The sequence below is a fragment of the Cynoglossus semilaevis genome, chromosome 2 (assembly GCF_000523025.1).
Source record: "Cynoglossus semilaevis isolate Cse_v1.0 chromosome 2, Cse_v1.0, whole genome shotgun sequence".
NCBI lineage: Eukaryota > Metazoa > Chordata > Actinopteri > Pleuronectiformes > Cynoglossidae > Cynoglossus > Cynoglossus semilaevis.
This window is the reverse complement of record NC_024308.1, coordinates 14124417-14135804: the sequence shown is the minus strand read 5'-3', so window position 1 is coordinate 14135804 and position 11388 is coordinate 14124417. Positions and strand designations below refer to the sequence as shown.

Genomic DNA, 11388 nt, shown 5'->3' with positions numbered 1-11388 from the left:
GACTGTCAGTGCAGCTGTTGTCAGTAAACACTGTCCTGAGGCCAGATTTACATCTGCTTCCAAACTAGGGCTCGCAGAACGTGAACTAGCCGCAGTGTGAAGACTCAGCATTCTGTTTCAAATTGTCTTTTCTTATTTTAAATTTTACTTATTGTTTATTTTTATTTAACACAACGCCACACTTGACAAAGAGAAGAGGAAATATTTGTACCTTATCAGCAGGAGGCACTGCTGTATACCTGGTTTCATATGTGTTTAGCAGTAAACATGTACAGGTCAGTTATATTTTAGTCAAAACAATATCAGCTTTTTTGAGGTGTTATTATTTTTATTTTTTAAGACGTTGAAGTTGTGGACATTTTTACTATCGATCGAAGACAGAGAGTACTTCACCCATACAGAGAGTACTTCACCCATACAGAGAGTACTTCACCCATACAGAGAGTACTTCACTCATCTCTACTAGGACACAGAAGAGGAGAAAAAAAACCCAGCAGATCCTCGTCTCAGAGAAAGTTTTTACCAGGAGGTGCAGGTTCTTGCAGCTGATGACCTCATAAGTCAATGTTCCTGCCCCCCTCTGGATGTCCTCCTCCACAGACACCTTATTAGACTGCAGGCTGCAGACACAGCTGTGTGGTTTACGTCCACATTATCCTACATGCAGAGGAAGAATTGGAAAATCAAAGAGATCACTGTGGGAGCCAAAAACACGAAGGAAGAATCCACGCTGCTTGTTAACTGCAGCAGAGCAAACACTAGCGCCCTCCCCTGGGTCCCAACCTCCAACCTTCACTCAAATCCAGCTCCTCACCCACTGATGCAGCAGCTCCAGGCCTGCAGGCTCTGAAGGACTAACACAGGCCTGAATCCACCTACAGCTCCAGCCCCCACACACTCTGCTGCTGCTGCTGCTGCTGCTGCTCCGCGGAGCTGGACGGGCATTTTACACATATCTAAAAACTTCTGATCCTGACCTCAACCAAACACTGATTCACGGAGAAAACCTGTCGACCTTGTGTTAAAAACAACACTCGTACTCTGACCTCAGGCCACGGAGGGAGGAAAACATTGCTTGAGTTTTTTTTTTTTTTTTTTGGCCAAGTTAAATTTACTTTATTTTTAGTTTTCGAGAAAGGTGGCATTGCGTTATCGGGTTTTCATTATCGGAGGAAAAACCGTTAACAATTCTTACAAATATTCCATAATTATGCTAATATCGGGCCGATAATATTGATATTATCAGACATCCCTATTTGAAGGGCATTTTGCCCAAAATAACTATTTTTTATTTCTGTGTTTGCTCATCACACACAAAAAAGAAGAAGCAATAATTATACATAGCACAGCTAGCACGTATACAGCAGAATATTAAAAAAGGATAATGGTGTTTCTCTTATCCAACGTTATGCTCAAAGACCATACACTTTTTGGTCATAAATTTAAAAGAAAACAATAAATCTGTATCCATCTACTTCTGTTTAATTTTACTGTCGAGTGTCTATCCCCAGTCTACTTCCTGGGCTTCACTATTAGAACCGGTGTCTCTGTCCATTTCACATACTATGATCCAAACATACAGTAAATTTTATTTTGAAGCTGGTGATCTTGAGGCCCCGTTATCAGGAACACGTCGTGGCTCCATGAGAGGATGTAGACTTCTGTACATATTGATTTCCAGACCTTTACATTTCTCCCCGACATCTTTCAGGAACAGTTCCAGGTTCTGGTCACTGTCTGTCTGTTCACATGTGTTTGACACGTGTCCACCTCACCAGGAAGTGTGTCTCCAGCTGCTGAGGTCATTAACAGACAGATGGGACTCAGTGCAGAGCTGTCGATCCTAATGAAAACCTGTGGCTTTATGTCTCTTCTGAGAAATTTAGCCGTTTGTGCTCGTGTGTCTGTCGGCACATTTGGAGCCAGTGTGCACTGACGAGGGAGGATTGAACTGAGTCATTTATTGTTATTGTCATGACTAATTGTATTCACTTTCAAGTCAAACGAGCGGGTTAATTAGAACCGATGCCTGTTCACAGATGGATGATAGATCTGGCAGCTATATTATGGTAATTACTCTTTCCGCATGCTGCAGGCAATTAACGGTGTTTGTCATTTGGTCTTTTTGTTTGTTTTTTTTTTTTTTGGTTTTTGCACATGCACGAGTTATATTTTGTGTAATCTTTAAATATATAAACATATTTTTATATGCGTTATTACATATATGAATATATATATTTTTTTAATTTTAAAAAGTTTTCTAGTAAGTTTTCAGGTTTCCATCTTCATACAATAACAGTTGTAACTTTTAACTTAACTTGGGCAGGAAGGTAGGCTCAATAATAAACCTCTCTGCCAAAAGGGGGAACTGCAGAAAACCTATCAACAGTTCTTTCATCTTCATTGAGCTTTTTTTCTTTTCAGGTCACGTCTTCAGGAACTGCACAGAGGACGGCTGGTCTGAGGTTTATCCCTATTATGAGAATGCCTGTGTGTTTGCAGAGTATGAAGAGACAGAAACGGAGGTGAACTGCTGCCTGTCTTTCTTATTTGTGCCTTCGTTACTTGAATCAGATGTTGCGTTCAACAGCTGTACAATTATTATTGACTTCTATAAGCTTCACTGAAACCAGCGATCAAAAAAAAGAAAAAAGAAATGCATTTCAAGTGTGTTAAGGTAGGGAGTTTAATTTCCACCTTTATTCCATAATGTGGAATAAAGGTGGAAATTATAGAATTATAGAGCGAAATTATAGAATTATAGAGCGACAGCAAAACAAATCTGTGACAAATCCCACCTTTTGTCTTATTCTAATAAAAAACATATAAACTGTCATTACTTAAGCCTTCTCAGACCTCACTGGTCCTGGAGAGGACCGTGAAGTTCAAGTTATGCTGTATTTAACGTGTAACTACTGTGATTTTCATTTTTCTCATTTTTGTGTTTTTTTTTTTTTTCTTTTCAGACAACATATTTCTCCAACTTCAGACAAGTCTACACCGCTGGCTACGCCACCTCCCTGGTCTCCCTCATTTCCGCCATCTTTGTCTTCACTGTGTTCAGGTAGAATGGCCTTAAAGTCTTATTTGAAGAATAAACCAGGGTACTACAGATACTATTACTTCCAAATATAATATCATTTGTGTTTTCTGAAACTTGATCTGGCGCTGATAGAAGCTGAACAGAAAGTAAACAGAGCTGCTGTACAGTAAACAAAGTGATGTTTAAACTGAGGAGCAGTATTTACAGTACATGTCAGTAAATTCCCATTTGGATAATGGAATGTTAGGCCTGGTACTGATACTGGTACCGATACTTTCCAAGGGGGATTTAAGAAATAAGTAATGGAAGTAAAAACAAAGTGTTTTTTTTTCTCTTTTTTCTTCTTCTGAACAGGAAGTTCCACTGCACCAGGAACTACATCCACATGAACCTGTTCTTCTCCTTCATCCTGAGAGCCAGCGCCGTCTTCATCAAAGATGGGGTCCTGTTCTCTGATGAAAACCTGGACCACTGCCTCATGTCGACTGTGAGTCTCGCTCCTTCTGTCTTTATTGATGTTCATTTCTGTACTCTCATCAAATTTAAATGTAAACGGTGAAGCCCTACCCTGCTCCAAACCACTGGGTCTTGGACCGATATTGGGCTTGAGTTTTACCTCGGCATATTTGTTTAATATCTGTATGATTTAAATGTTGTTGTGTTTAATCACCACACCTTGACGACCAGACCGTGAGAATATCATGTCTCATGAAAACTGGTCTGGAGTGTGAAAAAAATAAAAGGGTGGAGACCTGTGGCTTAAAGGAACGGACCAGGTGCTGTCTTTTCACACAGTGATCGGGCCTCACTTAAAATAACAAGTAAATACACTCCTGTGCTGATTCACACTTTAAATCTATCTATCTAGCCATCCATCCATTCATCCATTCAAAATCTTATATATCACCAGTTATCACAGCTTCCACTGTCTGTTTTCACAGCTCTAATTTCTTCACTCAGTGAGAAACTACTGGACAGAGAGGAAATGACAGGAATATGGACAAAGCTCATCAAAATGTTTAATATGAAGGTTATAAAAAACATTATAACATTTTTGAAAATGTAATTCCACAGTCACTCAGAGATGAAAGGAGTTGGAAGATGAAGTGCTCTCCTCCTCCTCTGTCTCCCATTAAAACTTATGAGTTCATTTATGATTAAAGAAAAAAATGACATTATTAAAGTGAAATGACTTCTTCAGTCCAGATTCTTTTTTTTTTAACATTCAGTTTTACTCTCAGACTCCTCGGCAACTGAACTTAAAAGCACCATTTGTGGCAGAGAGTCAGATTGATGTGTGGAGAACGTTAATGACGAGTGTCTCTCCACCTCAATGTTGAATTCTAATTAATCTGTCCATTACACCTGAAGACATGGAGCTTAAAAATATAATAATAACTTTTTTTTTCCTTTTCCAACCCATCTGCCAATCAGCCTGCACACCTCACCACTGTCTTCTGTAATTCTTAATTTAACACCATCAGTGTAAAAACTACATATTTTTAAATGTGTGCTCAAAACTTATAGAGATGTTTCATATAAATTCATTTATTAAATTGCACAGAAAAAAAGTACAAATAAAAAAGTGTTCTCCGTGTTGCTGGAAACGTGGGTCTTTTTAAAAACCCTTTTTAGGAGGCAAAGAAAATGTCTTCATCTTACGGATCTGCTGCAAATTACTTCTTTACACTTGTGTTCAATCAAATTAGATTTTTTTTTTCAATATTGCGTTGAGTTGTGGTTTATTATGTGTCTGGGAGGTTCGCTCTCATCTGCTTTCATTTCTTTACACTCCTATTGTGTTAATGTGTTGTTGTTTTTTCGTGAGCGCTTCAGAAAATGATTTCCAGGATTATAATACATTTGCTCATAGTTTTTTTTTTATGATTTTTTTTTTTTTTTGGGGGGGGGGGCTGTTTACAGAAATAACATCTCCATTTTGATGACAAATCTCAAAGTTCTGTAAAGAATAATGTGAGAAGATGCACAACGAAATGACCCGACCCCCCCATCACCATTAGTGAGTGACCAGATGATCGTCATTAATGGAGCTCCGGGCTCCGGCTGTTTCTCCTCCTGCAGGCTGCCTGTAAATCGGCCGTGGCGTTCTTCCAGTTCAGCATCCTGGCCAACTACTTCTGGCTGCTGGTGGAGGGGATGTACCTGCAGACCCTGCTGGCTCTCACCTTTGTTTTCCAGAAGAAATACTTCTGGTGGTACATCGTCATCGGCTGGGGTGGGTTCTGCTTCAGTCATGGGCTCTTCACCTGTTCTCTCTTGTCTGTCGTCCCGGTGGTTGAATGACATTTGGTTTTGTCTTCCAGGTCTTCCAACAACAATCATTACAGCCTGGATCCTCACTCGGAACTTCTACGATAACAGAGGGTGAGTCGATGTCATCCAGTTAAAGGGACGTTCAGTCATTTATTCATTCATACGGTCTATAAAGTTATTCCTTTTAAGGGTTGTTAGGATGCTGGAGCCAATCCCAGAAGTCGTGGGTTCATTAGTTAATCACTCAGTTCATTAGTTAGGACATAGAGTCCTCTCCTACAGTAGAGACAAACAACCTGCCACACCCACATTCATAGGAAGGTAACTAGAAAACCTGGAGGACAGGTCAGGTTTGACATAAAATTGATGAGGTGATGCTGCCGGTCCTTGAACATACCAGGTAGATCATAGATCTGTCATCATCATTAGGGATGTCCGATAGCATCGGCCAAAGGATATTATTGGCCGATATTAGCTCAATTATGTAATATCAGTAAGAAGTTTTTCCTCCGATAATGACCGCAATGATAGGGTTTCGCTCAGATGATGTGACCTAAAAATAGTTTTGAAGTGACAGTGAAAGAGAAACTATTATTTGTATTGTGCACAGTATTGTCATTGTAAAACAGCACACCACTGCACACAATGAAACGGCTATCCCTAATCATCATGAAATGTGTTGTTGTAGTTGTAGTAGTTTAAGGTCAGGAAGATCAAGACACTCTGAGGCATAGACTTTATTATAAGAATGACTGTGTGGACCCTATTTGGACCGCGGGCCGTGAGTTTGACACATGCCTTAAGGCAGGAGCACCAACACTGTGGCTGAAGTACAGCGGTGATTCACGTTACCAACAGAAACACAGCTGCAGGTGTGAGTTTGAAAACGCTGAGCGTGAATGACAAACAGTGAAAATGTCATCCAACAAAACGTTTTTTTGGACAGCTTCTTCTCATGTTTGTCGATGAAGTGTGTAATATTGTACCTGGGAGACGCATCGCGTCTCTCATCACTGTGCCATGTGTGTGTCTCAGATGTTGGGATGACACAGACAAGCCCTTGATCTGGTGGATCATTAAAGCTCCGATAACTGCGTCGCTGCTGGTGAGTGTAGAGCCGAGACCTGGGTGGATGTTGACGATGTTGATGATGTCACTCTGAGTGGACAAATTATTGAGAAGCTATTCATTCTTACCATTTTGTAATTATTTTATTTGTCGCAGGTGAATTTCATCATTTTCATCAATGTGATCCGTATTCTGGTCCAGAAGCTGACGTCTCCTGGTGTCGGCGGCAACGATACCAGTCACTTCAAGTGAGAAGCCAAAAATAAAATAAAATAATTGTAAACATCTAGACACACAGGGATGATTTCCTAAATTGATGTTCGATGTTGATGTTCCTGATGTTTGCTGCGTCTACAGGCGTCTGGCCAAGTCCACTCTGCTCCTCATCCCTCTGTTTGGGATGCACTACATGCTGTTCGCCTTCCTGCCAGAGACCGTGGGAGCTGAGGTTCGACTCTTCATAGAGCTGGGTCTGGGATCCTTCCAGGTAAGACTGGACGGTCATGTGACCCAAGGTGTTTCCGGGCCTCCTCACCCGTTCAGGCCACAGATACTGTATCTGTAGGACATCACACACGGCTCCACAGTTAGTTTTAATCAAACCGTGTGCGAGGGTCGGGAATACGCTTTTGTTTAAATGCCATTAAGAATTTGCCAAAGTAATTATGTCAAACAAACTGCTTTAGTTTGATTTCTTTTCAATCTGCTGTTAAATTTTTAATTAAAACCTGAAGATAATGGGTTTTAACAAAGGAGAAGATGGTGAAATAATGAAATTAGTTGGTGTCGTGGTTTCAGATGATTAGGTTATTTCTGCAGTGTTTACTGGTTTATCCATACTTGTGAGGACATGTTTGGGGGAAAATAATTTTAACGATGACTTGGTTAGACTGTATTTTTAAGTTAGGATAAAAATTGTGTTCTCATGGGAGTTACAGTAAGGATTAAGGGAAGTATTTGTGGAATGAATTATGTTACTCACAAAACAAACAAACAAAAAAGAACAACTAAAAAATAAGTCAATCGTTTTATTAACGTAATTCAGATTTTTATTTCAATTTGTCTTACTTTTGAAGGGGTTTGGTGTGGCCCTGCTCTACTGCTTTCTGAATGGAGAGGTGAGTAAATGCAACATTCTTTTAGTTTGGTTTGTTTTTTTAATCCAATAATTATTCATTTTATTTATTCTGTGTCTTATAAAGCAGCTGTGATGTTGTAGATCATCAGGTTTCCTGTACTTACTGCAAATATTGTCTTTGTTCAATGACAATGACAGTGGCAGACAGAACAGTTAGATTATTTTCCACTAGATGGCAGCAGATGGCTATAAAATCTAAGTGCTGTTTCAGAATATCTTTGCCCATGTCTTTCTTAAATTTCTGCGGGTATATCAGGGTTGTGTTTAATTAAACAGCCTCAGGTTTTACACTGAATAAATAATTGTGAGTAAATTGAAATGAAAAGCTCGTTATATGTAATGGTTTTTGTCTGATGTTGTGCCGTGGATTTTGTTAAAAATGTGCCGGGGCTTAAAAAAGTCTCTCGTTAAATACTCATTATCTGAATCATTCATTTTCATTGTTGTTGTCGTGATGCCTGTGTCCAGGTGCAGGCCGAGCTGAAAAAGAGGTTGTGGAAGTGGCAGACTGTGTGGCAGACTCAGAGCTACCTAAGCTACAACAAGAGACGGCGTACGCTGTTCACCGAGAGCAGCACCATCACTCAGATTTCAGTTCTGGACAAGTCCAGCCCCAAAGACCAGCCAGGTTCAGAGACACAGGTTCTCACTCACACCGTGATGCCCAACAGCATCTCCACGGTGTGAGCTTCACTGAACTGTTCCACTGTTCCAGTCCCGTGTTTTAACTCCTGCTGTCGTTGTGGAGCGTGAAGGTACTTTTCATCCTTTTAAAGGTTATCGTTTCCAAAACTCTTCTGGTCAAAATTTTAATTTAAATTTATTTATGACCTGCCTCCAGAGAAGTTTCCTATGTCAAGGATTGGAACCAGAAATGGTACCAGGTCCTGGAGGACTTCTGTCTGTCAGACGGGCTCACAGTGTACATTAATGGTGTCATTGAATCTTCTGCAGGCGTTTCAGTGTCTCCCACAAACCCTTCCATGATACAAGCTTGACTCTCTGCTGCCCACATGAGAAGGGAAGTTAAATGACATGAGCCTTGTTATTTATCCCTGAGGCTGCTGTGGTCCGACAGATGAAGTAGCAATCTTCAGCTAAAATTAGCACTGAGTTTGTCAATAAAAAGTTTCGGAAACAATAGCAAATCATAAAAAAAGAATGAATTTTAAAGATTTAAAAATAAATTTTCCATATATAGAATACAAATAAAAATGAATGCACTATAATACGCCTATAATCGGAGTCATTAACAGTGCAGACAGTAGAGGTCGTGGCCTCCTGCTTTCACTCACACGCTTTATCCAGTGTTGTTGTTGTCAAAAATATGTTCAGACGCTCATGTTGATATCAGCAGCTCTGCGTGCCACATGTTGCACAGTGCACTAGCACATCTGGAGCACTAGACTGTAAACGCCATTTATTTGCTGAACTGTAGTTTGCCTCTGTTTCTAAATGTACTGTAAAAAGACCTGAACTATGTGATGACCATGTTACAGTTTAACTCCTGGGTTGCATTTAGTTTATTTAAAAATATAAATAAATAATGGATTTAATGGAGGACTTAAAAAATAACTTAAAACGCTAAGAGTTGTGTATAAATATTAATATATTTTTAAGAATCTTAGTTCTAGTCCTTTATGTGTTGCAAATATTCAATTCTACAGTCAACATATTATTGATTGTCAGTTTATATTAGGTGGAACCACATCAGTGATTTCTGTGCTAATGCTATTGCTATTGCTAATGCTAATGCAGAGCTTGTTTCTCTGAGGTCAACTCTTGTTCCCAATGTGTTTAATATTATATATTTAGCAGTTGTGTCTACAGTGGTCTGCGTTTCTTTGACTGTGTTTGTATGGTTTACCCAAAAAACATCGTTCTACAATTTAATCTCCCATTTGCAAAACATTTTCAATTTTTTACCTCTTCGATCAGGCTTCGGCTTAGTCTTGATGTGAGAACTTTGTGATCCAGTTAAAGGTCTTGAAAAAGTCACTTTGAGATCATGTCCATCAGATGTAAGAAAGGTGAAGTTTTATAGGGAATATACTGTATATATATATATATATATATATATATATATACATATATATATATATAGTGGTGGTTAAGGACTGATGCACACCACTGTAAGAGTATGTAGGCCTATGTATATGTGCACCACTACAGTGCCTTTAAACCACAGTAGAAAAACCACTCTGTGCTTTTCTATTAGTTCCATTGACTGTACCGTCCCAAGTGTGTGACAAAAAATCAATGATGCGGAAATAATCTGTGGTTTTGTCTTTGTCGGCTCAGAAAAGAAAAACTGTTTGACATCTGTTGGTGTTTCACAATAAATGTGTGAATTAAACACACACACACACTTAGTCCTTGGAGAAAAACAAAGAATGCGACCGTTGTTTTTTAGGGACTGAATAATTCCCTTAACTAAATGAACTGAATGTTTCTTTTACAGGTTCACACTGAATGCAAACCACACTTGGTCACGAAATATTTTGTGCATTTTATTTCAAGGTCATATAAAGAAAGAAAGTCCATCTACTTTTACAGTATACTTTTTTCTCATTTTTACTCGTGGTAGCAAGAGAAAATCACGTCACAACAAATAGTTTACTTTTTGTCAACTATGAAATTATATACATTTTTTTAGACTGTTCCTGGAACTATTCAGAAAAAGAACAAAATAAATACAACTCACGTGAGGCAAGTTGATGCTGAGACAACAGTTTATAAACATTTATTGTCAATACTTCCATGAAATACAAAAAAATACTTACTATTGTGCACATTTGAACCAAAATGAAGAAATGCCACAACGGTGCACTGAAACGTGTCCAATTCAAGAAAACCAAGCAGATACACAGCAGAGTGCTTTTTAAAGTACATTCACATTCAGCCATCAGTTCACACTGATGAGCCCGGCACGAAGAAGCAGCTACGACAACCACCGATCAAGAGCAAAGAAAGAAAAACAAAATGAAATTGATTGATAAAATTACAGGAAAAGAGGAAGAAAAAAAAATGTCGGAGCAGTTTTATGGCACTTTACTTTTCCTCCTGTCAGGACGATTAACATTCAAAGGAAAAGTATTTGAAGTATTTGAGCTACAGTTCAATAAATAATTCACAGTTGAAACCCCACGTTTCAGTGTATTAGCTTATCGATCACCTCCATCCTGGCTTTGTAGATTACATCAAACACACATGCATCTGCCTTTTACTGCGGCATCACAGGAGAGGATTTAATAATATCAGCCAACACAATCACCAGAAGGTAGAAATAATAATAATAATAATATAATAATAATAATAATAATAACACATCTATTTACTTTAAACCACAGGGAGAAGAAAGGTGTCATTTACAAGTTTGGACAGCAGGTGTCCGTCTCCACACGTTTAAACCGTAGTTTATTTAGTCACAAAGACCTTTTAAAAATACTTCAGCTAAGTAGTTACAACTTCAAAGTCACACTGATTCATAATTGCAACACTTTTGTCTGACATCAACATAGTACTGGCAAATATAAGGCTGCGACTGTCGTTACAACACTGGAGGAAAAAGTTTAAAAAAACAGCAGGAAAATAAATAACACTGGTGAAAACTGGTAGGATTGTCTGGATGAGTAAAAAAAAAAAAGAAGTATAAATGTAGTCCGAGCAGAGGCGATGATTGTCTCTCCCATCGCTAACCCCACAGACAGGTCCCCCCATGGCTGCTGTTGGAACTGCACCGTCATTATTGCAGCTGGATCTGATCGACAACAGGACGTTACTGTACAGTTTCCGGTCAGCCCTTTCTTTTCTACCGTTGTCTGGTCTGGGTTTGGAAAATCACAGGTCAGCAGATGGTAGAAAT

The 11388-nt window shown here is 39.0% G+C and overlaps 1 protein-coding gene across 2 annotated transcripts in view; it reads left to right on the top strand.

Annotated features, from left to right (window-relative positions):
- ghrhrb (growth hormone releasing hormone receptor b) overlaps window positions 1–10323 on the top strand; it is a 32425-nt gene extending 22102 nt beyond the window's left edge. For both annotated transcript variants that reach the window (XM_017039931.2, XM_008338543.3), the window contains 10 exons: window positions 2425–2525; window positions 2967–3064; window positions 3398–3530; window positions 5126–5279; window positions 5368–5428; window positions 6353–6422; window positions 6542–6633; window positions 6743–6872; window positions 7462–7503; window positions 7992–10323. In XM_017039931.2, coding sequence (XP_016895420.1) covers window positions 2425–2525; window positions 2967–3064; window positions 3398–3530; window positions 5126–5279; window positions 5368–5428; window positions 6353–6422; window positions 6542–6633; window positions 6743–6872; window positions 7462–7503; window positions 7992–8210 — 1100 coding nt within the window. In that variant the 3' untranslated portion in view covers window positions 8211–10323. The remainder of the gene's footprint in view (window positions 1–2424; window positions 2526–2966; window positions 3065–3397; window positions 3531–5125; window positions 5280–5367; window positions 5429–6352; window positions 6423–6541; window positions 6634–6742; window positions 6873–7461; window positions 7504–7991) is intronic.
- Window positions 10324–11388: the final 1065 nt, after the last annotated feature.